At 34.5% G+C, this 24,583-nt stretch overlaps 3 protein-coding genes and 1 pseudogene across 3 annotated transcripts; 2 read left to right on the forward strand and 2 right to left on the reverse strand.

Annotated features, from left to right (window-relative positions):
* Window positions 1-119: 119 nt before the first annotated feature.
* Window positions 120-1,903, reverse strand: LOC125206233 (autophagy-related protein 18a-like). Its single transcript, XM_048105515.2, has 4 exons — window positions 1,252-1,903; window positions 624-828; window positions 380-506; window positions 120-305 (listed from the first exon to the last, which is right to left on the reverse strand). Exons 1-4 carry the CDS (start codon window positions 1,888-1,890, stop codon window positions 236-238), a joined length of 1,041 nt encoding a protein of 346 aa, XP_047961472.1. The 5' UTR covers window positions 1,891-1,903; the 3' UTR covers window positions 120-235.
* A 2,036-nt stretch (window positions 1,904-3,939) lies between these two features.
* LOC125205176 (Tudor/PWWP/MBT superfamily protein) lies at window positions 3,940-9,688 on the reverse strand. Its single transcript, XM_048103998.2, has 2 exons — window positions 8,461-9,688; window positions 3,940-6,254 (listed from the first exon to the last, which is right to left on the reverse strand). Exons 1-2 carry the CDS (start codon window positions 9,503-9,505, stop codon window positions 4,207-4,209), a joined length of 3,093 nt encoding a protein of 1,030 aa, XP_047959955.1. The 5' UTR covers window positions 9,506-9,688; the 3' UTR covers window positions 3,940-4,206.
* A 1,463-nt stretch (window positions 9,689-11,151) lies between these two features.
* On the forward strand, window positions 11,152-14,622 carry LOC148923252 (acyl-CoA-binding domain-containing protein 4-like). Its single transcript, XM_089061438.1, has 8 exons — window positions 11,152-11,244; window positions 11,776-11,866; window positions 12,623-12,671; window positions 13,134-13,203; window positions 13,316-13,428; window positions 13,929-14,003; window positions 14,194-14,257; window positions 14,518-14,622. The coding sequence occupies exons 1-8, from the start codon at window positions 11,152-11,154 to the stop codon at window positions 14,620-14,622; spliced, it is 660 nt and encodes a 219-aa protein (XP_088917564.1).
* A 9,135-nt stretch (window positions 14,623-23,757) lies between these two features.
* LOC125206234 (nuclear transcription factor Y subunit B-5 pseudogene) lies at window positions 23,758-24,078 on the forward strand (annotated as a pseudogene).
* The last annotated feature ends 505 nt before the right edge of the window (window positions 24,079-24,583 follow it).

Raw genomic sequence — 24,583 nt, forward strand, 5'->3', positions numbered from 1 at the left:
AATCTTATTTACCATTTCAATAATTATGCATGTTGATGTATAACGTCAGAAAAAATAGCACAAGCTCTTCGAAAATATTCATTTTAATGCAAAAATATATTGTACATTCCTTGGATCAATAATCACTAAAAAAATAAATTAATATAATCATCATTTGGCTCATCATATCGACAGTGTAGGCAAGCTAGCTTAATAAAAACAAAATTCTATACAGATATAAATGACAGTGACAAAATTAGAAGTTATAGGATTCCAGTTTGGTCATGTCTCCACCCACCATTGGATCGAATTGGCACCTATAATAACTGCACCAAAATGAATAAGATTATGATTTCTATTGTAGGAGGGTCTCATCTTGATAGCGAAAACTAATACTAACCTTCCATTACTGCCAACAACAGCAATTGTGTTCTCCCCGGGTCCGAACGCAGCAATATGCTGTATCCCTTCTGGTATGCGAAACTGAGCCATTGACCATTCCGAGCTGAAATACTTAGGCAGAAAACCTGCATATTTTTAAAAAATCAGAATACAAACCATCATGTTATCATATGATTTACAAGGAAGCAAGTGGTATAATTGTAATTGAGTTGTTCATATTTATAAAAAGATGAAGATGTTACCTTTAATGAAGGAAAGACGCGATAGGGAAAGTGGAGCAAACTTATTTGTTTCTGGTACTTCTGAACGACAAGTCTTCAAAGAGCTCGAATCAAACTTTACGATGAATACATGGACAGTTCCCTTATCACTTGAAACAACCAACCATCTTCCACTAGGAGAGAATGAAATGCTGCGTACTACTGCTCTATCAGAACCCCTTCTCAGCTGCATTACAATGAGTGAACTTTCTAGTATGAGATATCAGTGTCAAGTAACAGTAACACTATTAGATTTCACTCCTCATAAACAATATGTCACCTTATTTTCACTCAATTCCAAATAGAGATAGTTTACATTCTGTTGGGAATGATAATCACAAATCCAACCACATTTATAATGTAGAGAAAGATGGCACCCAGCAATTCACTCATAGGGTAACAAAGTTAATTTGATGCTACTTAGATCAATGGCAATTGTGATTTAGATTTTTCTTTGTTGAAATCTGGGGCATTTGTTGAGGAACTATCAATGTAATTATATGAATAAACTCATCTGATCTGATTATAGAACATGTAAATGGTAGAATTAGATAAAAAAAAAATACAATTGCTAAATCAGAAGATCGAAAAAAGAAGTAAGTAGTAGTACCTCCTTAAGCAAGGATCCATCCATGGTTCTAAACACACGTATGAGCGTGCCCTTAGTGCTTGCGGTTGCCATGAGCATACCATCATCCATCAAAGCAACACAAGCAATGCTGGAACTGTGCGCCATCACGTGCGTAGACTTATTCGTTGCGTATTGCACCACCCTCACAAACCCTCTCTGTTCCCCCAAACAAACCAGCACCATCTGCCCCGCTTTACAGATCTCGCACAGCCCCTGCCGATTCTCCATCGTCTCAATCTGATGAATCAATTCGAAATCAGATAAACTGTAAACGTAGATCTTATGCAGCATCACCACCACGATTCGATCCTTCCGGAGGCGGACGGCCCTCACCTCCGACCGGAACACCAGCTCGCCGATGCCGCGGTTGAGGCGATCGTCCCAAATCCTGACCTTGTTGCGGTCAGATTTGGAGGCGCCGATTATCGCGAAGATGTTGCAGCGGTAGAGCATCTGAACGACGCCGATTCCGCCGGGGAAGTTGCGGCGGAGGGCTTCGCCGAAAGGATCGGCGGCTCGGAAGACGAGGAATCCGTCGGTTGTTCCGACGGCGAAGCAGCTGGCGTCCTGATTGAAGGAGACGCTTAGCACGGACGCCGGTTTCACAGGATCGGACATGGCGGAAGGAATCAAGTTTTACGATTGCATGAGTTTAGAGAGAGAAATAGATGGAGAGTAGAGAGTGAATGAGTAGAACTTGAGTCCTTTTCGAATTTGAATGAATTTAACAAAAGCCAGTTTATTAGGGAAATATTTTGTTAGATTTTTTTATATTATTACACTATTTTGTTAATGTATATACGTATCAATTATCATCAACTTGATAGAGCTATAATATACAGAGGCTAAATATATTTAAATACTTTAATTTTTGTTATGAATTATGATATATACTAATATTATTTTATTTCATTTTAATTCGTTCTTGTATTTTTATATTTTATCGCGTTAGATTTTTTTAACTCAATTAAATTTATTTCACTTCAATGATTATTATTAGAATAAACTCCTTATCATATCTCTTTTACAGAAACGTAAATCCATATTGCATCTTCGTCACATATTATAACAATTTTTTTTATTAATTAATTAAATCTTACTGCAACCTACAAATATAACAAAAAGGGGAGTGATCAATTGCTAACTCATCTCTTAGTTGTTAACTACCATTAATTTAAGACCATAAGATTTTAAAAATCTTGTGGTCTACAATTTGTCATGTGTAATTTCATTTTTTATTTTTTAATATTAAAAAGATAATAACAACTATCAAATTTAGGGTTTAGAAATACAATGTCAATGCAGTGTATGAAATACATCAACACGAAGACATAATAATGTCCAAACAATTTCATATTGACATTTTACAAGCATAATATTGACATATTATGTAAGATGTATTGACATAAATCTGTTCGTCAAAAATACGAAAATTCAAAAAAAAAATTCAATTTTTTTTCAAATTTTGATGTCGGAATATATGCATGTAGTATATCGTTGGAATCCTTATAAAATTATCTTTAATTTGATATATGTTATATGAATTTAAAGTTTTGGGATTTCTTTTAAAAGTTAGTTATAACTAACTTGACATTAATACCCCTATTGATTTTTATTGGAATTAATCCTATAGTTTTATTGACGTTTTTGTTGATCGTATTGACATTTCGTGGTTGATGCTCTAGGCCTTTAATTTGAATATCTAATGACTATTATTGAGTTATAGTTAGCAATTAAGCATTGAGTTAGCAATATAACACTCCCCTATAACAAAAAGTACAATTATTTACAGTGACCAAAACAACACATCTCACATCTTCGTCACATATTATAACAAATATTTTAATAATTAATTAATCTTAATACACCCTACACATATAACTAAAAAATACAAATACTAACAGGGACCAAAAAGACAATTGAAACTAAAAGAAAAAAATAATTAAAATGGACCTGAATATGATATAGAGAATCTTTTATGGTGTATGGTAGACTGTTTATTAGAATAAAATAAAATGAATTTAATTTTTATATAGAAATATCTAAATATAATGTTCTAGAAGTATATATCTAGACGTCGTATAAAACAGGCTAAAGTTGATTTTAAGCCCTAAACATATGAATGACCATTTTACTTTTTTTTTTTTTATCTAGAACATGTACTGTACTTTTTTATTTATGAATCCTGAACGAACACAAAAGTCTAAAAATGGTCCTTTTTACGGCTTCATCAAACCTTAAGGTCAACGGCAATTAACTCACTTTTTTACGGCTTCATCAATCTTCAATTTCCACGTCCAAGAATGTCCTTGAGAGAGCGTGTTTTTAAAAACTCTAGGCGTTTTTCTTCTTATTCCCCCTTTAAAAATTGCATTTTTTGCACTTAGGATCCGCATTTTCATCTGCTCGTGTGGCTTGTGGCAAGGTGACTCGGCGTGTCACCTGTGCACCGGGTGGCATGTGGGCAAAGTGAGCCGCCCGGGTTGGAACTTTTCTTGACAACACAGTGTTCATAAAACAGACATAACTTCTTCAACCAGACCCAGATTAAGACGTGCAAGATACCCACGGGAAACTCATCGAAGACGAAGAGAATAGTGGTCTTTAAGTAGCAATAGAATAATGTATTGCATCATGAAAAAATTGACCCAAAAAGGCCATATTGAATTATTGCAGGCATGCTAAAATGCGTTTCATTGGTCTTGGTTGTGCAATAACAAACATCCAGTATAAAACAGAAGATATCATATCGAATCTTCCCCCTAATATATTTAAATAATTTTCTACACGAAAGCAACATAAAAATAAAAGTGGTGTGATAGATAAATAAAATACATGAGCTAGGAATATCAACTTGTCAAAAAATGATCACTTCATCATCCCAGCTCTCTTCGCGACTCATCTCACCCACCACCAGTAGTTATGTTGATTTTCTTAAAGAGAATGGTATGGCACATAGCCTAACGCCCCCGTCAGGTTATTTACCACATCCCTGCACCTACTTAGTAGATTCAGAAGCTGTTGCGAAATGTCATTTTTAGGTAATAGCTCGGCCCCACCCATATTAACCGGAGCTTTCTGCAACTGATGACTAGGTGAAGACGAAGGCATAATGATAGACTCTGGGCCAAATTTAGGCAAATTCTTACTAGTAACATCTGTAGAATGTGTAGTATATGATGACGATGGTTCAGCCACAGGATAACTAGAAGAAACTAGTTCAGTCTTGCTACCTCCCTCCCCTCCCAAAACAAACTTTACACGAGTACCTCTACCATTGCCATTACCAACATCTTCGCTACAAGGCTTCTTCAGGCACGACTTGAGCTGCTGTGACTGCACAGGAATTCTACCTGCTGTCCTTTGTTCAGCAGCCGGGGTGGCCTCCCTTGGCTTTGAGATGACTTCCTTCTGAAGCTTGATTGGTTCTGCCTCCATTGCTTTGTCTCTCACTTCCCGCATGTAGACCTTCACATTCCTGCTCCCAAACAGATTGTTGCTTGCGAGAGCATATTCCAGAGCAGCTTCTGCGTCTACCTTATGCTGATAGACCAGGCGACATGTGTATGTCTCCCAGAACACTCGAGTGGATGAATGCTCAAGAGGACCAAAACGAGCAAACTTTGCTCTCAGATGAGCACTAGATGGAAGAGCTGCACCAGGGGGAAACTTCATGACTAGCATAGTCGGATCAGCCAATCTTACTGGCTTCTGCATCCTCTGGCCTGATTCTAGTTTGGGTGCCTTTGAAGATGCCAGAGAAGCATTTTTAGCATGTATTTCCTTCACATCACCCCCTCGCTGGGGTTCATTGGACCTCTTCAGAGTTTTCCTTTCCATGGAGAATAATCTTGAGTCATCTATTATCTTCTTTTTCTTCTTCTTCTTAATGTCTGAAATGTCTTCAGAATCAATAAGTTTCTTCCTCGTGCTTGCATCCTCTGGGTCATCAAGCTTCCTTCTTTTCTTAATAGCATCTGGACGAATGGGTGGACCATGTTTCCTACCACCTTTGGTTGGATCATCAGGCCGGAGGAGAGGTCTCTTGAGCTTCATGGCCGGCTTATCGCGAGTTTCCTCAGGAGGAAGGTGCAAAGCAGTCGAAGGTGCTTTACTGGAGTTAGCATCACCTTTTTCTATCTCATCTTGTGGCAATAAAACCAAGCTTTTCTGATAAACAACAGAGCGATACTTCAAGAACAACGGGAAGGCAGTTGCTTTGCAGCTCCTCTCCTCTTCATGAAAGGGATTGATGGCAAGAGCCCGCAAGTCTTGCAGTACCGCTGGAAGATCTTGTTCCCCAAGGTCAATGGCTATCCTTTCTTCCGAAGGTGCGGCAAGGGCCACTAAACCATCATTCTTCTGATTGTCCAACGGGATATCAGTGGCACTAGGTGTAATATCAAGTGGCATTACTGAGATTTTTTCCGCTGCTTCGCCACTGTCAATGTTGGCAGGGGGCAACGCAGTATCCAAAGTTGCTTCATTTTTTATTTCTTTCTTTCTCTTCTTATTCACGGTTACATTCTCAGATCTCAATTCCCCCAATGGTTGCCCATTCATTATTTCTTTCTTTCTCTTCTTCTTATTCATAACCAGGGTTGCATTTTCAGTGCTCAATTCCCCAGCACGCCGCTTCAGTAACTTTGGCTTTTTTGACTTACCTTCCAGAAGTTTCGCGGAACCTTCCAACGGTTGTATGTCACCCACCACGTATGGCTGGTGTGTGGATTGATGCTCGCCCTCATTGATGTCAGATACAGAAACAGAGTTTATACGTGTCTCCGATACTCCTGATCCATCTAACAGAAGTGGATAAGCAGGGCCTACTTGGCCGGAACTTGTTTTCTTGGTCCTGACATGGAATGCTTCATCTCTCCGCTTAAATATATATTTGTCCTTTTCAACTTGATCCTTTGTTTTGGTAGGCTCCATAGAGTATTTCTTCTTACCGGAAGTCACCAGTCGGCCACTCAAAGGAGCTGATCAACATAATAAATAAGAAAGATGAGAAGAAAGCCTAAACGATGAACAGGAAACCTCAAAATTATTTAAAACATACAAATATCGCAGTTGACACCTCTTGACATGAGAGGAAAATTTCATTTCCGTACCAAAAAGCAAGAACACAAAGTTAACAAATCACAAAATCGTGTCTAATCGAATATCAGAGACTTAAGGGCAGCTGTGATCAAGCACGAATGATCAGCTGACAGAAACTGGCAGCAACCACTAATAGGTGGAATAATCTAGAAAATGGAATAATAAAAATTGATCAAACAACAAACAAGATCTTCAAGATCCAGAGATACATCGGACTATTGGTCCTTAATCAACATAATCAGATACACCTCAATTCTGATGGGCATAAAGCTACAACTCTCTCAATACCACCATCTCTTCAGAATCATCTAAGTGAAGCTCCAGTAGTTTGCTACAAATTACAGTGTCTTCTGCATGATTAGTTGATCCACAATTCGAAGCCCATGCCAAATATGCATCATAAATCTAAGAAAACAGCCTTTCTATGCGCAGGGTCCCATTTCATGCCCAATCATTTAAGGCAAAAGTCACTTTTTTCAATTTCTGAGCGCAGAACCTACTCAATATAATTTGCTAATTGGGAGTCAACGAAACAAATTAGAATCCCAGTCTACACCCTATACCCCTTTCTGTATATTATACTCCGTCCACAAAATATAGTCTCATTTGTGGACGGCACGAGTTTTAATGAGAAATTGGTAAAGTAAGAGAAAGAGGGAGAAAAAGTGGGTAAAGTAAGAGATAGATGGAGAAAAAGTGGGTAAAGTAAGAGATAGATGGAATAAAAGTGGGAAAAGTATGAGAGAGACTTCCCAAAATGGTAAAATGAGATTATTTTTTATAGACATCCCAAAAGGCAAAATGAGACTATTTTTTTGTGGACGGAGGGAGTAATATATATCAAAAGTAATCTCCTTAAGAAGTTGCTGAACGGCCTTTAAATTAAGCGTTAGATTCTCATTTATGGTAGGGGTTAATCCAAGCATTCTTCAGCAAAAAATTAAACAGGTAGAACAAGCAAAATGCAATAATACTAATTATCTATAGAATGTAATCGGTAAAATATAACCAGTTGAAATTTTGACTTGGAACCAAATCCAGAGCCAGAGGAATACCTAAGAAGGAGTTAATCGACTGCATGGCACATATAAGAACAAGTACACAAAACTTAGCAATTATTTACTAGTATGCTTAGTGATAAACAAGGGGAAAATGGAAGGAGGAGTTAATTGACAGCATGACACATATAAGAAAAAGTACAAAAAACTTGGCAATTACTCCCTCCATCCGCGAATAGGAGTCTCATTTTTTTCCGTCATGGGTTTTAAGAATTGTTAAGAAAAGTGGGTAGAAAAAAGTTAGTGGAATATGGGCCCCATTGGTTTATATTAGTTTTAAATGATATGTGAGTGGAATGGGTTAGTGGAATGTGGGGCCTCTTTACCAATTATAGTAATTATGAACCGGGACTCCTATTCACGGACGTACCAAAATGGAAAAACGGGACTCCTATTCGCGGACGGAGGGAGTACTATTTACTAATATGCTTAGAAGAAGAAGAAGATCAATGATGGTATAAATTACTCCATGAAAAATTACAATTAGGAATCCGCATATAAGATGAATTCATATTTTGTACAACCGGAGAATGCATCTCCTAGAAGGCAATGGAGAACACAACTCATAGAAATATATGGTTTTCTTAATTTGCATATAGCAAATAATTAGAAAGTGCATGTAAAGTGAAGGAAGACACATTATTTCAATCCCATCAATATCTAAACTACATCTGACAACACATGTATCCTCAAAATCCTAGTAAAAACTACTCCAAGACCCTTCATATCCTACTTTATGCTTATCAAGTATCAAATAAGTTTCATTTCTTGTGATCCTAAACTACATCTGACAACACATGTATCCTCAAAATCATAGTAAAAACTACTCCAAGACCCTTCATGTCCTACCTTATCCTTATCAAGTATCAACTAAGTTTCATGTCTTGTGATCTTTTGGTGCTACAAAAAAACAACTTAACATATGTGTTCAGCATGCTTTAGTTGGAAGAAAAATGTAAACAGTAAATATTGACAGGTACAGAAGAACATAAAACACAAAACATTCGAAAATATCTTGCAAGAATACCTCTAGACGGATTGACGGCCATTGGCGCAGTTGGCCGGGGAGGACGCACTGGTGTTGTTCCGAAGGCTTGTGCATATGTCTCATCAAACTCCTCAAACAATGCCTTCCTGCATGCCAAGGCTGTGGCCTTGTTCTTAATAAACTCAATGGTCTGATCATAAGGCCCCAAAGGTTTCAATGCCAATTGTGTGATCATCGAAAGCATCTCATTCGGATGAAAACTACTTCTTGCCTTATTTATCTGACTTAAAGAATAAACAACTGGTTCGAAGTCCCCCGCATCAACAACAAAGTAGTCATCTACACCAGACGGCCAGAAATTGAACTCATTTCTGCATCGGCATGCTAAACCCAATGCCTGTCTTCTGGAAAGCTCGTCTACAGCTTCTGCTACAGCCTTCACAAATGGCCGCGAAGAAGTCTGCTGAGACTTCTCCAAAAAGTTCTCTGCAAAGGGAATTAACTCTGCGGGATAATACCATCCATAGCTGCTGTCCCCAAAAAATGCTACCAAGACATGGCCCTCCCGCTTGCTTTTTTGAACAGACGGAGAGGCGAATGCCTCGTTGTAAATGTGTCCCGGCCACCATGGGTGTGATTTCACTTTTCCCCAAACCATATCTCCAATTTCATACCCATATCCAACAGCTTCATTTGCTCCTTTCGATGCGAACTGATCAAATTCCGATAGCATCGAATCATAATCATCCACGGAATCTTTCACTTTCTTCTTCTTAGCCTTCTTTAATTGTTTAGAATTTTGCAATCTCAGAGCAGAAGAACTAGATTGATTCATCGCATCTCCTCCTCCGCTTGCATCGCCAATTCCAATATCCGCATCTTTTGGCTTCAAATCCGTATACTCATTAGAATCATCCGAAACCCTCGCTTCAACTGGCTTATCTTCATCGGCAGGTGAAACTTCAGCTGCTTCTGCGGTAGAATGGCCGCCGCTGGTTGAAGGGGCGATGGGGTCATCTTCTATAACGGCGTCGACATCCCGGCTTGATGGCGACCTGGGACCGCCGTTGCTGCTGGCGCTCATCGCGAATATCGTCCCATACACCGAGAGCCGATCTGTTTCAGCCCGAAAAACTAAACCGCAATTTCAAACCAGCAAAAACTGATAATTATCCGAATCACGATGATTATCAGAATTAGAATTTGGGACAAAACTAGAAGAAGTAGAACCCTAGAAAGCCAAACAAGTTAGCTCATTCACTTTTTTTTCTTTCCCTTTATTCACCTACATTTTAACTCATTTTTTATTTACTTAGATAATTAGAATATATTAAACACACTATAATCACATTTAAAAATAAATTAATATATACTTTAATAACATTGTCGATTACATAAAATATAGTACTACTCCATATTGACAATTTTCCACTGATATTATGTTTGTTTTAATGCATTACCATATTATAGTACTATCTCCTATGCACACTTCGATTTTCTACTACACCAATGAAAATGATGTCATGTGGATATTTTTTTTAAATAATAAAATAAAAGACTAAAGTTTCAAATACAGCAATATTCTATTGCCATGTAAATATCCTTTAAAAATACTGTAGAAAATAAAAGATTAAAACATAAATTCTAAACCCTAAAGCCAAGCCACATTTATTAAATTCCCTTCAAATCGTGATAAGCATCACGCCGTAAAACACAATCTGCCATCTCAAAGCTTAAATTTTTCCAAGTCAAAGCTTAGGTGATTCAAGTATAATTTTTAGATTTTAACATTGTTTAATTTGTTATTATTGTTATCCAATTATTAATGAAATATGAGAGCTTTAAATTTGTGTTATTACATGAACACGTATATGTTTGATTTTAAAGTAGATGAAGAAATTATGAACATGTATTTGGTATTAATTTTTTTGGAAAACAATTTTTTTGCTCATATAATTTGTAGGTATGGATGAGATCATATTAGAAGTTATTATTCATAAGACAGGATTGGAGTTTGAAATAGAAGTTCAAGCATATGATGTCTTTACTCTATAGGAAATATGCTAAGGCGAGGTTTCGGAACTCGCAAACTCTCTACTCGTAGAGATTCAGTTACGGGTAACATCTTGAACATTGGACACTACTTTATGTAGTTGTAGAAGGTTTTAGAAGAACGAACAATTGAGGTGTTATAGTAAAAAAATCCTCATCCTGAAATTAGTTGCAGACGTAAGGCGATGATGAAAATCAATTGCAGATATGGTGAAATTTTGGTTTGTGAAGTTTATTGAAGAGTACAATTAAGAATCCGGATCACACCATTCATGATTGTGCTCTTCAATAAACTTCACAATACGAAACTTTCCACCATATCTGCAATTGATTTTCATCATCGCCTTACACTTGCACCTAATTTTAGGACGAGGAGTTTTTACTGTAACTCCTCTTCTAAAACCTTTTCTACAACAACAGAAAGTAATGTCCAAGATGTTACTCATAATTGAATCTCTATGAGCAGCTAATTTTCAAGTTTTTAAACCTACCATGTTGCCTTAGCATCTTTAATATAGACATCATTTGCTTCAACTTCCGTTTCAAACTCCATTTCTATCTTAGGAATAATATCATCTTTTGTGTTGATATCACCTACTTAGCATGAAAGTTTAGGGATAGAATCTTACTGTTTTATATGCAGTATACACATGCCACTTTTGGAGTTAATATTTTTTGATGGATTCGCGGCATGGGACTGTTGTCATTGATGATAAGATGTACCCCATATTTGGAGGAAACCAAAATGGTCGTTACCTAAGTGATCTCCAGGTACTGTGATACTGGCATTGGTGACTGTATGTTGTTAGTCATATATCTTTGTATTATGGCTTATAGAGTAAATTAACACAGAAAGTTTTGTATAGCTTCTATCTCTAGTTCTCTGATACTGTGCTACAAGGAAAGCAGGAAAGGCCAAAACAAAGAAAAAAAGGTCTATGGATCATGATTTCCCGTGTCTCCTTTAGACTTTCTAGAATTTTTTCTTATAAGCTAATCCAATCTACCAATAATTGTAATAATAGTTTCTCCTCTCTTTTGATGAGCTTGCTGAAGACCTGACTTTTGTAAACTCTCTTCCTCTCCGAAAAAGGTTTTGAATATGAGAAGCTGGACTTGGTCGAGCATTGAAGGTCAAGCAGGGACAGGGGGCACAGCAACTCACTGGCCGTTCATTGGTTAGGACTTAGGAACATAACTAATGGTTTACCTGCCATACGAAAATCAATCATAACATAAAATTAGTTAACAGTCTGAACTATGACAATCGTTGAATATGTCGTGCTCGTATTCTTCTTTTAGATTCCATGGAATGGGAAGCTTCTTTCAGTAGCTGGACATACCAAGGATCCTTCTGAAACCTTACATGGTATTGAGCTGCACGCTAATCTGTGTAAGTATCATATTTTAGATGGTTTGAAAATTTGAAACTATTCTTTTGTTTCCTTTTGTTGGCACATTCTTTTGTCTCAATGATACTATTGTTCTATTTAAGAGTATTAGAATTAAAACATTCATCATTAACTGTTCTTGCCTTTGAAGTTTCTCATTTAAGAAATAGTTTACGCACTAATCTTTCATCTGTGAAGTCCTGTATTGAAATATTCAATTCAATGTATTCTCCTAAACGTTAACTGTCTTCTTTTTCTTGGTGCGTTTCTTTTATCAACTATATTTGACTTCCTGGCTTCATAATCAAATTATTTATGCAGCTCAATACCTTATTAACTTTTTATGACAGTAAAGATTTTCGATCTGCAAACTTGTACATGGACCACCTTGAAGACTTACGAAAAAGCCTCCGGTACATATCCTTGTTTCCTAGATAATCTTTTCACATAGTAATGCTTTAAACACATATGTTGTTCTTGAGCTCCTTTCATTGTTTTTCCAACTTTCTCTGAACTGCTTGCGGGAGTTTCATCTCCTTTTCTACGATTAATCACATGATTTGGTGCAAGGTAATTGCTTTTAAAGATTTAAATTTGTTTTGTATAGTTCAAATGTGAACCCTATGCTCTTTTTGTTAATCTTCTACCAGTGCTTGTAATTTTCACAACCTTGTTCGAAAGAATAGATGGGGAATTGTGGTATAAATATTTTCTATAATTCTGTTTTTTTTTTGTGTGTTTTTGTCTGTGTTCTGTAGGTGTTTTGTGGAGGGCAGTCAGTATGACCTGGGATGAAATGGAGACAGTGTAAGAGTTCTTATGTGTGATAACTTACATGCATATTTCTCAGTATGGTATCATTGATTTTCTGTATAATGGTTTCCATACTATCTCTGTCGTCGTTTTGATCGTTAAAGAAAATTGCATCTTAACAATTAGCATTGTTACATGTACTTCTCATTTGGTCAAGTAAATAGTTCTAGGCTGCTATAGAATATGATAGAGTAAGAGGTGCGATGGTGATTAAACAAACGAAGAAATGGAAAAAATTGAGCGGATAATCCTGAAAGAGGCTGACGGTTTACAACGTTCACAACTCAAGACATAGAAGCTATCCCTCTCAAACCTCAATGGATACTACATAAAAGAATGCACAAACACTATTATTTCTAAAAGGACTCAAAGGCAAATCTATTCTCAAGGACTACCTATTTTTTATATTATGATACTGCTTAAGCTTTCTCATTTCCAATTTATGCATGCATGTAGGAGTCTCCGAGACTGTTTGGCCTGGTCAATTGTTACTACTGTCAAAGGGCGTGTTCCTCTTGCAAGTGAGGTATTGAAGAATGCTCTACTGTCAATTTCTCATATCATTGAGATGGTGCCTCATTTACCTGAAATAGTTTTATAAATCTATCCCTCAATGTGCTTCATTTATATGCCTTCAGGTCCATGTACTTAAACCAAGTCATAATTCAACTCTGCAATCAAATACAATGGAGACACCAGTACCTGATATAGTTTATCAGCTGTTCAAAACTTTACAAATGCTACCAGAGATGTAGAGTCAGATTTTGATGCTGGAGGAAAAATAAGGGAAATTATTATGGACGATGCTGAACCAAAGGTACGCATTATTGTTTTCACCCTTGTCAATTCCAGTAACCATGATAGTCCTTATAAACAAGTAGATCCTGTTAACTCTTGAAACAGGAATCGATTAGGTTCTTATGGAATTTTCAGACTTCTTATGCGTAAAACTCAATTTTCTTTAATGGTTATTTTACTATTGGTGATTAACAATAAAAAAATTATGTTTAGATAATTCCTACATGGCTCTACTAGAAAAGAGTCTTCTCTTAAGTCTTACTGTTAGCAGGATGACCGGAAGTGATATCAAAACAATGGTTCATCTTGCAGTATTTTTGTCACAACAGCTGATTTCCTGCTGAGATTGATAACTATCAACAAAATCTTTATACTATATATTTATGGATGCACAACCACACTACAAAGTGAAGATTGAAGAATCTGTATATTGTATTGCTATGTTTCATGCAGACTGCCAAAGTTGAAGAGACAAATGATTATCTTTAGCTCCCAAGGCAGAGAATTAAGAACTAGAGTTGTTGCTAAGTAAGGAGAAAATGCAGACTCTCAACCTAAAACAAGAATCAGCAGAAGCAGAGACCACAGACATGTACAAGGTAGTTTTTCTACTACTTGTATTATTCTGTCAACACTTGTGTAGAAATATCTTACAATTGTGGTCAGTTTTAACTTTCTACCTGAGTAATGTTTGGTGAAAAAGGCTATGATTTTGCAGGAACACCAATCTGTTCGACGGCAGCTTTCAGCTGAATAATCAAGCAAGATGCTTCAAACTTGAGGTCTGTATCACACAATTAATGCCTATTTTTGTGGAAGATGAAATATCATTAACATCATTCGTCAGATTAGATCTCATGTTCATGTCTTATTGACATGAACTATGTATCCACTTTTGAGATAAGTCTTCTCCTAACTTAGATGTATCTGATAAGTGCTTACAACACATTTTTTTGTTACTTGAACAATGAAGCTTGAGAATTGCCCGGTTGCACTTTTCCCATGTGCACGTAGCTTGTATGCTAATTTCTTTGACTAACAGGTAGATGTTGCAGAGCTAGGACAGAAGCTACAGACAATGGAGACCATACAAAAGGAACTTGAAATCCTCCAACAACAAAAGGCTGCTTCAGAACAAGCACACTAGAAGGCAAAACGGCAGGGCTCTGGTGGCGTATGGGGCTGGCTTGCTGGATCGCCACCAAATGAAAATGGTGGTGCATGATCTTGATCTTATTTTCATACATATTTGAGACTGTTCTGGCTTTATTCTTCACATGATTTGATTCGACTGTCTCAGCTTAGTTTAAGTTTGATTTAGTAATCGGGTTAGAAGTTATAATTCAAGTTTTATGAGTGGAGGAAGTTGATTCAATTAACTACAGTAAAATTTTACAATACAAATATTCATAATCACTTAAAACTTAATTTACTGATGGTATTATGTCATTTATTCAGAGAATGGAAACCAATGCGATGAAGGACAGGAAAAGGTGTTTAATTCTATAATATCACACCTTAATTCGAACCTCATTTGACAATAAACAAAAGAAAACGAAGAAATGCAGAGTCCTCATTAATTAGAGTAGTCTGGCGTTGATGGTTCACCCTTCCTCTTAATCTCGTTTTCCCACTCTAAATTCATTTTTATGCAAACAATATCGTTACGGTATATTTACTCTCTAATTAACAACAAGAACAAAAAATACTATGATGGTCATTCTTTATAATCAATTTATTTTTAAAAAAATTACAAAAATACAGAACAAAATAATGAATCAGAATACTTTTTTTATATATATAATATTTATACTTGAATTTTATACAATAGAATATAATTTATCCAATAAAAGTCAATAGGAATAAATTTACATAGAATAGGAAAGAAAAGAAATTTATCTTTCTAAATACAATTCGAGACATACTGAATATTCAAATCTTGTAAAAAAAAAATAAATTATCTGGTTCGAAAATAAAAAAATTATGAATTTCTTAATATATCAGTTTTATTCAATTTGATTGTTCGGGTTACAGATATTTTGTCCATGCCTAACTTGGAGGACTATGTTCCTGTACGTAATTTATAAGACATAGAAAGAATAGGTTTGATATTTGTTCCCCAATTTTAGGATCAAATGTTTCTCTCTTCATTGCTTGAGAAATTTCCAAGACCACTGTATTCTTCAATTAAGTTATTGAAGAAAATGTTTGAATTATTTCATCTAGTGCGTGAAACTAACAAGTACAGTAACAATTATAACGAGTGTGAATAATTGAATACTAAGGTAGACGATTGACTCATATTTTTGTCAGTATTAGTAATTTGCTAGAAAGTTCTATTGTGCGACAAATTGGTTGAGAAACTGAAATGAGTTAAAAACTTTGAAGGCACTCACAGTAATGACGTCCTAAATCAACCTCATTTCATTTTCTATCATAACTTCTTTTTTTTCTTCTGGTACGACAGCAATTTATATTTTATCCAGAACACTTGTAGTTAGGCAGCCTTATTTCCAAAATTTATTTCATCAATTTTTAAATTTTCATGTTATTTTCTTTATTTTTTGAACAATAAAACACATTAATTTGCAAATTTTGAAGAAAATACCATAAATTGAAAACACTATAATACAAATTATTCTCTTCGTCCTAAGATATTAGACCCCTTTATTTTGGACACAAGAATTTAGGAGATGTTATTTAGTGGTGTAAGTGGAGTTGGTAATAAAGTAAATTTTATCATAAATAGAAATGACTCAAGTATGTTGGGACACCCCAAAATGGTATATGGATCTAATATCTTGGGACGCATAGAGTACATAGATTAAAATGCAATAACGAAAACTATATAGATGAAATAAAGAACACGTTAAAGTCCCAAATTGGCGAACGATCGGGATTTATTATTCATTGTACGAATTTTGAAAACTGTAAAAAAAGAATATAAAAGTGAGAGTGGAATAAAGGGATGATGAAATGAAGTGAGAAATGGCGGTGTTTAAAGATAAACAAAATTAAAATTATTTAGTATTTTCTCCGTTCCCCATAGTTGAGGCAGTATTTTTCGGCACAGAGTTTAAAAAATGGATGTTTAGTGTGTTAAGTAAATAGATAAAAAAGTATGAGAGAGAAAAAAATAGAGAGAATATAGTAAAAAGTTAATAAAGTAGAGATAATAATATAAGAGTGGGAAAAAGTGTTATTCAGTACTCCCTTCGTCCCTAGGAAGATGACTCCTTCCTTGGGAGGTACAGTATATGATTTTATGTGGCTTTATTTTGTGGGTTAAGTGAAGAGAATAAATTAAAAGAGAGGGATTAAAGTAGAGATAAAGATGTTTCTATTTTTAGTAATGAGTTATCTTAGGGGGTGTTCGGTTGGCAAGATAAAATAGTAGTAAGATATAATCTAAGATTAAGTTGTGAGATTAATTAGTAGGAGGGGGATGGTCATGACTTATTATCCTATGACTGTCTATCTAGGATTGAGTTGGAGGATCTAATTTTGTGAACCAAACATGTGATTAATTTAATCCTGAGATCTCATCCCTCCAACCGAACAGACACTTAGTTGAGACAAACCAAAAAGAAAGTGATTCATCTTTGGTGGAACGGTAAGGGAACTTCTCAAAGTGGAAAAATAATTCAACTACGAGGGAACATAGCAATTGAAAAATCATTTGTGAAGACAACGAAAATTAGCGTTGATTGCAATGGACAACCAAAGTTGCGGCCGAATTTGGGACGGTTAGAAAAAAATAGGAGGTTGCAATGAGGCCGCAATTTGCGCCCTTATTGTGTGCTCTTAGTCATCATGATACATAAAAAGGAAAAGGAAATTTGAGCCTGGTTATGGAGCCCAAATATGAATGAGATTAAATAAGATGGATTGGAATATGATGATACTAGACTAGGCTTAATATTAATTATTAATATACACTATTTTCGATCATAAAAAATAGTCTTAATAATAAATGATAGTATGAGTTTTATTGAAAATTTTGGTAAAGTGAAAGAGAGATATAAAAATAAAATTGGTTAAAATATTATTAGTAAAAAATAAAAATTACAACATTAGAGAGAAATACTTACTATAAATATATAAGTAGTGTCGTAGTGACTAAATGGTTGGGTGATATCTATTTCTTGTATATTTAATCATACTGTCCAACATTGTTCCGGAACATACCTAAGTTATTTTATTTATTCATTACGGAGTATTATTAGTATGCATTCAATTTATATAGTAGCACCGGCTCCCTCATTGGTCAGGCGTGCATGTGACCTACTGACCTAGACTAGATAGTTAGAGACCAATTGAAATTTTGGCTATCCATTTACTTTTAGCTTCAACTAAATAGACCTACACATGTTTACAAATTATCCTAAATCTGTATATTTTAGAGCACGCAGAAACTTTATTTTCTACACGAGCATGTCGCCATTTGTCTTGCAACTTAGTATATAATCCATGGACATATATAAGTGCAAAATTCAATCAGATTTCCAAAACAACCAATCCTTGAACAATTATAATGAAATAAAATAAGTGAGCGGTTAGGTTGACAAAGACAAATTGGAAATTTAAAAAATTATATTGATGAAAGGAAATTGTATATAGCAATATCTTGTCATATATAATATCCTAACAATTGTTTTTTTTTTTTCAAAACAAAAGTGCATAAGTACCCAAAACATTTAAGAAATATAATGTCTTAAACCAGCCATTTAAGAAAAGAGTGAACTACAAAAATGGTCCCTGGACTATGGGTTTATCTCGCCCATAGTCCCTGGACTTTAAAAATATCGCCAGTAGTCCCTGGACTAAGGATTTATCTCGAAATTGGTCCTTTTGCCTTTTTAGTACGAAAATACCCTTTGATATTATTTTGGGGGTTTGGGCAATTTGATCTTTTTACACTTTTACATTTTAAATCTGATATTATCTTAGTTATGTACTAACTTTGATATTATTTCAAAATTATAATTCTTCTTCCATTTTGTTATCCTTCACTGAATTTGTTTTTTTTTTATTTCAATATTAGATTTAATTTTATAAAATTAAATTTAATATTTAGATTTTAAATATCAATAAATTTTTTTAATGAAAGCTATTAATTCATGGACACTATAAATATTGATTAAAACTATTAATTTTTGTTATTTAATATAATATTCAATTGAATTGAAGAAGTACATAAAAATAATATTAATCATGATGGAAAAATAAGAGTTATTCTATTTAGCCTCCGTTCGGTTGTTATAATTGCTTGTGATTAAATATTATGAAGTTGACTAAAAATTTGATCCTACTAAAAATTTTATATAAGAGTATTTTTGTTGAAATTTTCTAGTAAATTTTGATTGTTTTCAAATTAATAAACGAAAATTATATTAGTCTTACATTAGATGCATATTTATTTCAGAATAAATTGTGTTATATAATCTATTTATGATTAAAGCAACTGTATTAAATATTGATTAAAACTAAGGCGTTGTCATACCTTATTGATTACATAGTATTATACACTATCAAATATTGATTATAACTATTAATTTTTGCTATTTAATAATTTTTATAATTAAAAAAATTTATTGATATTTAAAAATTAAAATTTAAAATTTTGTAAAATTAAATCTAATATTGAAATAAAGAAACAAAGTGAAGGATGACAAAAGGGAAAAAGGATGATAAATTTGAAATAATATCAAAGTTAGTACATAGCTGAAATAATATCAGATTTAAAATGTTAAAAGTGTAAAAAGACCAAATTGCCCAAACTCCCAAAATAATATTAAAGGGTATTTTCGTACCAAAAAAAAGCCAAAAGGACCAATTTTGAGATAAACTCTTAGTCCAGGGACTATTGGCGATATTTTTAAAATCCAAGGACTATGTGTGAGATAAACCCATAGTCCAGAGACCATTTTTGTAGTTCACTCTTAAGAAAATTGTGAAGTCAGCCAAACAAAATTTGACATCATGGTAAGTTCATGCTAATAAAATACTTTGAGGCTGGTCTTGATTGGATTCACAAAGCTAGGATAGCCTGTAGTCGAGGACCACACTTCTAGATATAATCCAGAGGCTTCTCTTCTCTTACCCTATATGGTAATATAGGGCACAAATTTTTGTAATAACTACCTTTTTTGGATATGAATATTGTTAACATACCAATTAGTCACTTCTTTATCTTTGAGTAATTAGAAACCATTTTGAATATTTGATGTTTCATATAATGATTTTTTTTTATTAAAATCATTCACTCATGAAGTTATAAATGAAGTTAGTATCTATCCCGTGACAACTCATTATCCAACGAACAATACTATTATGCCATGCCATTCCAACCTAAGTAGCATTGTTTGTCAGATAATGAATCCATATAATCAAATTTTGATTTCCACACCAGCTTTAAATCTGAGAGTTCGCAATTAATTTCATGATAAAATCATAACAAATCAAAAACTCTATATACTGTCGTACTGACATTTCATTTTGTATGCAATTCATGAATTGGCTAAATATTTGTGTATTTATTTACGGGTCAATAATCCTATTTAATTTGATTATATTTATATATTTTAAATAATATGACACACCTCATGTCGCCTAGCAGTTAATTAAGTTCATCATATATACGCAATATATCTAATAGCTAGAAAGAAGGTTGAGATTTGATTCTTAGAAAAGGTAATGGGCATATCCCATAAATAATGTGGTGCAGTGCATAGCTCAAGATATTGGCTAATGTAATGGGAACTAAAGCTGGCTTTGCTGCCAAATACAATGGCACAAACAAATCAGAAACTAGGGTTTAATTCTTAATTAATTGAGGAGCAAACGTGCATCAATCTAGCCCATTCATTTCCCAACTGTAGATACAATTATTTTAGACGAACTGTAGATACAATTGTATAACTATGCATTCAAATACTTGAAGAACATTGGAGGCAGTGTAATTATATTGTTTAGATTAATTAAATATGATTAATATGAGGGACCACATCTTACTCCATAGAAATTCCTTTCCCAAAATAGGGTGCTCCAGTCAGATATACCGGCGATTGGTTCAAAGTTATTGGCCGTTTACTATTGATAGAAAGCATTTTTGAAAAAGTAAAGATTTTGTGCTCCAATTTTGCTTAACGTCACATATTAAAAATCTCAGGTTAAGGCATCAACAATTAGGTTTTCTATGCTAGTGTGAAGTGTGAACATAATATGGAATAATAGGTTCCAAATTTCCAATGAACATCCATGTACTTCCTTTTCCTTTGTCCCGGCCGTAAGTGAAAAATTTCATTTGAGCACCAAATTTTGATGAATGATATTTAGAGAATTAAGCGTAGAGAATAAAATTAAGTAGTGTTAATAGAATAATGTAGGAGAGAATACTTGTGCCAAAAAGAAATATGAATAGCTTATAATGGGACACAGAAATACTATTAAGACAAAATACATATAGGGGTACTACCATGTCTGAAGAAAGGGGCACTGCTCACTGAGATTAAAGGGGCACTTCTCATTGGAGTAAAATTGGTTTGGATTGGATAAATAATTAGAAAAACATATACTGAGTCAAGTACTCTCTTACCCCTTAAATTGTACTAAGAGTTTTGCTATCCAAAGTTCCAAACTAAACACTCTGAGGAAGAATCTGTGTTGTCTTGAACATTCGTGCTTGGACCAATTCTTCAGCTCCCAAGAGAGCATTGTAGGCTTCATATGATTGGAGATCTCATGTATTTGGTTCAATGGGAAAATGAAACTTTATGAATCTAGTTGTAACACTTAGAAAGATTTTAATCTTTGCTCATATTTTAGAAAACATTGAGTGTTGTAACATGCATGTGATAAAAGGTTAAATCTTTGACTTTTAAAGATTCTTGAAAAACTCAGAGAGATGAAGTATGGCAGAATACATATGAAAGAATCACATATGTAAATGAGGAGTGGGGTCAATTTATGCGTGAGTCATTTTGGATTCCAAATAGTGATCTATGACCTATATAAACATAAACGTGAGAACTGATGAGTTTAGATAATATTGTGTTGATGCTATTAATTTGGCATACACCAAGGAGGAATATTTCAAAACATCGCTCTATTAGCTTGTCGGTATGTACGATGATGTTTGACTATAGAAGATTCAAAATCAAAAGTTACCTCTCTAAATATAGTATCATTTCTCGATAATTGAGCTAAGAGTCTGATCATGCATATGCATTTTCCATGGCCGAGACGTTGGCTTGAGCTTGTAGGTATCTAACAAATGAGGGAGATCGTTGGATATTAACATGAGTTAGCGGATGGAGATCATGGGGAGCCCTTTTGCTTCCACCATTGTAATCTTCATTGGCTCAATATATTTGTATATGGTGGCTTAATACCTTGATCTTACATGCTCTCATGTTGTGCAACATGAGATTGTAATTGAGAGTATACACCTAACACGCAAAGCGTTCTCTATTTTCTCTTTAGCTCTCAGCATCTTAGTTTGCATTTTAGAATTATTGTATTGCTTTGTTCTAGGCTCGACATCAAGTTTGCTAGTGCCTGTGAGTTTGAGGTGCTTCCTCTCAAAAGGAGAAAAAATGTTTTATTTTCGAAGACATTATGCCAATTCGTGAGCACGAGTCAGGACCTATCTCGTTTTTTAGAAATATGAATATCTCGTCTCAACTTTAATAAGGCAATAGTTTGCTTGCTTGTAACCTTTGTTATTTTATTAGTATTATTTTTATTCTCATACTTTTGTTCAGTTGTAATAGCAAGAGTTGTTCGTTATTCTAATGAGTAAAGGTCAATTTTGGTCCTAAACATATGACAAAAATACGAATTTGGTCCAAAACATTCACTTTTTGACAAACAGGTCCATAACAAATGAAATCCTTATCAGCGTAGTCCTTTTTTGATCGGTTCTATCAAAAAACTAATAGTATGCTATTGTGCAATTAGCGTTGACCATTATACACCCTCTGTCCCAGAAATTTTATCACATTTTTCCATTTTCGTTCGTCTTACAAAATTTGTCACATTTCACTTTTTACCATTTTTGGTGGTAGACTCCACATTCCACTTATTTATTTCTACTCACAATTTATTACTCCCCCAGTCTCACTTTAGGAGTCCCGGTTTACTACTTTTGGGTGTCCCACTTTAGGAGTCCCGGTTGGAATATTCCATAATTGGTAATAGGCCCCACATTCCACTCACCTTTTTCCACTCACATTTTATTATAAAACTAATATATAAAAGTAGGACCAACATTTCACTATCTTTTTTCACCAACTTTCTTTTATATTTCTTAAAACCCGTGCCGAACTCAACCAGGACTCCTAAAGTGGGACGGAGGGAGTATAAAACTAATATTTTAAAAGTAGGACTCACACCCTACCAACTTTTTCAACCCATTTTTCATTACATTTCTTAAAACTCGTACGTACCCGGTTAAACAGTGAAAATTTTTGGGGACGGAGGAGTCTTTTTACGAAACTGTAAAAAAAAAAAGATTACTTCGTCAATATTTTTATTTGTTATGGACCTAGTTTTCAAAAAGTGATTGTTTTGAGTCAAATTCGTATTTTGGTCATATTTTTAGGAACCAAAATTGACCTTTACTCTTTTATAATTGAGTCTCGGTTTGACGGTTTCTAACATTTGGGGGTGATTTGTCGTTCTTTGATGAGTGATGCAATAATATGAGTTTTCTTATTTTTCATCTGATTCGGGAATATGGATAATGAGGAGATTATGTGATCTGGTCTCATTAATTCCACCCCGTTAGATTCTCCATCAAAGTTTGATTCTTGGGTTGAAATTAATTCGGGGGTCTTAATTATGGTTGACTTAAATATAATTACATTACTATTAATTGATTAAATTAGCACATTTAATTATAAAATGCATAAATATTCTTTTGGTAACTCAAATGTATAGTGTCAAGTCTGTATTTTGTCCATCAAAAAAATAACAGAAAACCTTATATGCACAAGCTAAGTGTCAAGTCTGTATTTCTATCTGTGAATTACATATCTTTCTATATCATGTCCAAATATCAAATGTGGTCTCAACATATATTTCATCTATCCAATAATATGTGTTTTATTTGACTTGACAAGAGTTGTAAGAAATGTGAAATAATGGAGTCGTAAAAATTAAATTAGATATGTAATGGTGGACAGACCAAAATGAAAAATGACACTTTGTGTTGTCAGACTTGAAATATGTGTGAAAGTAGTATAAAAGTTAGTTTCCCAGGAAATGAGTGGTGACAGTAATGGCAGATGGGAACGAAAGATTGCTGCCGATCGCAAATGTTGGGCGGATCATGAAAAGGATAATTCCGCCAGGCGCCAAGATCTCAAAAGAAGCCAAAGAAACTATGCAAGAATGTGTGTCCGAGTTCATATGCTTCGTCACTGGCGAGGCGTCCGACCGGTGCCTTAAGGAGAACCGGAAGACGGTGAATGGAGACGACATCTGCTGGGCCCTCACCTCCCTCGGATTCGATAACTACTCCCACACCATGCTCACCTTCTTGAACAGATGGAGAGACACACGCCCAACCCCAACCAACAAAACTCACCACAAAGATTAAACAAAACAAAGAAAAATAACCCTTCTTCTTCTTCTTCATCAAATTAACAGTGCCACTTGTTTTGAGGAATAACAGGTAATTCTTCGCAGATCTCATTTAGGGCTAAAATTTTAATTTATTTTGGGTGCAAATGTAATTCTCTTGTTGAAATTAGTACAGTCCAAATAGCTTCGAATAAGTTTGTAATTTGAACTTGTTTTTACCACTTAATTTATAATCTTGAAACATCACTTGCTTTTGCTTATTCCTGTTTTTAATTTTTATTCTTCTTCCAAAAAACAATGACTCATGCTTGTCGCTCACAATTATTACTGCACTTAACTTACGGTTTTACCCAATTCTTGAATGAAATATCAAGTCAACAAAATAGTAGTACTACTACAATAATGACTTTGATTATATATAACTTGGAATCTTGTCTTATGAAAGAATTCATGGAAAACAAGTTCCCCCTCCGTTCTGTATATCAACCTTCAACGTTTCTGCTCAATCTTAACATATCAGA

Source organism: Salvia hispanica, chromosome 6, assembly GCF_029641045.1.
Source record: "Salvia hispanica isolate PSC_SH4W2 chromosome 6, Shi_PSC_v1, whole genome shotgun sequence".
In the NCBI taxonomy this organism is placed as follows: domain Eukaryota; kingdom Viridiplantae; phylum Streptophyta; class Magnoliopsida; order Lamiales; family Lamiaceae; genus Salvia; species Salvia hispanica.

Bases quoted from the DNA above. Each gene is read 5' to 3' on its own strand.
- LOC125206233 (XM_048105515.2), bottom strand. From the start codon at position 1,890: ATGTCCGATCCTGTGAAACCGGCGTCCGTGCTAAGCGTCTCCTTCAAT. The intron at 829-1,251 runs GTACTACTACTT...ATTGTAATGCAG, and splicing joins ATGGATCCTTGCTTAAGGAG to CTGAGAAGGGGTTCTGATAG. The intron at 306-379 runs GTTAGTATTAGT...ATTTTGGTGCAG, and splicing joins GTTGTTGGCAGTAATGGAAG to TTATTATAGGTGCCAATTCG.
- LOC125205176 (XM_048103998.2), bottom strand. From the start codon at position 9,505: ATGAGCGCCAGCAGCAACGGCGGTCCCAGGTCGCCATCAAGCCGGGAT. The intron at 6,255-8,460 runs GTATTCTTGCAA...TATGTTGATCAG, and splicing joins GGCCGTCAATCCGTCTAGAG to CTCCTTTGAGTGGCCGACTG.
- LOC148923252 (XM_089061438.1), top strand. From the start codon at position 11,152: ATGGATTCGCGGCATGGGACTGTTGTCATTGATGATAAGATGTACCCC. The intron at 12,672-13,133 runs GTAAGAGTTCTT...GCATGCATGTAG, and splicing joins TGGGATGAAATGGAGACAGT to GAGTCTCCGAGACTGTTTGG. The intron at 13,429-13,928 runs GTAGAGTCAGAT...TGTTTCATGCAG, and splicing joins TTACAAATGCTACCAGAGAT to ACTGCCAAAGTTGAAGAGAC.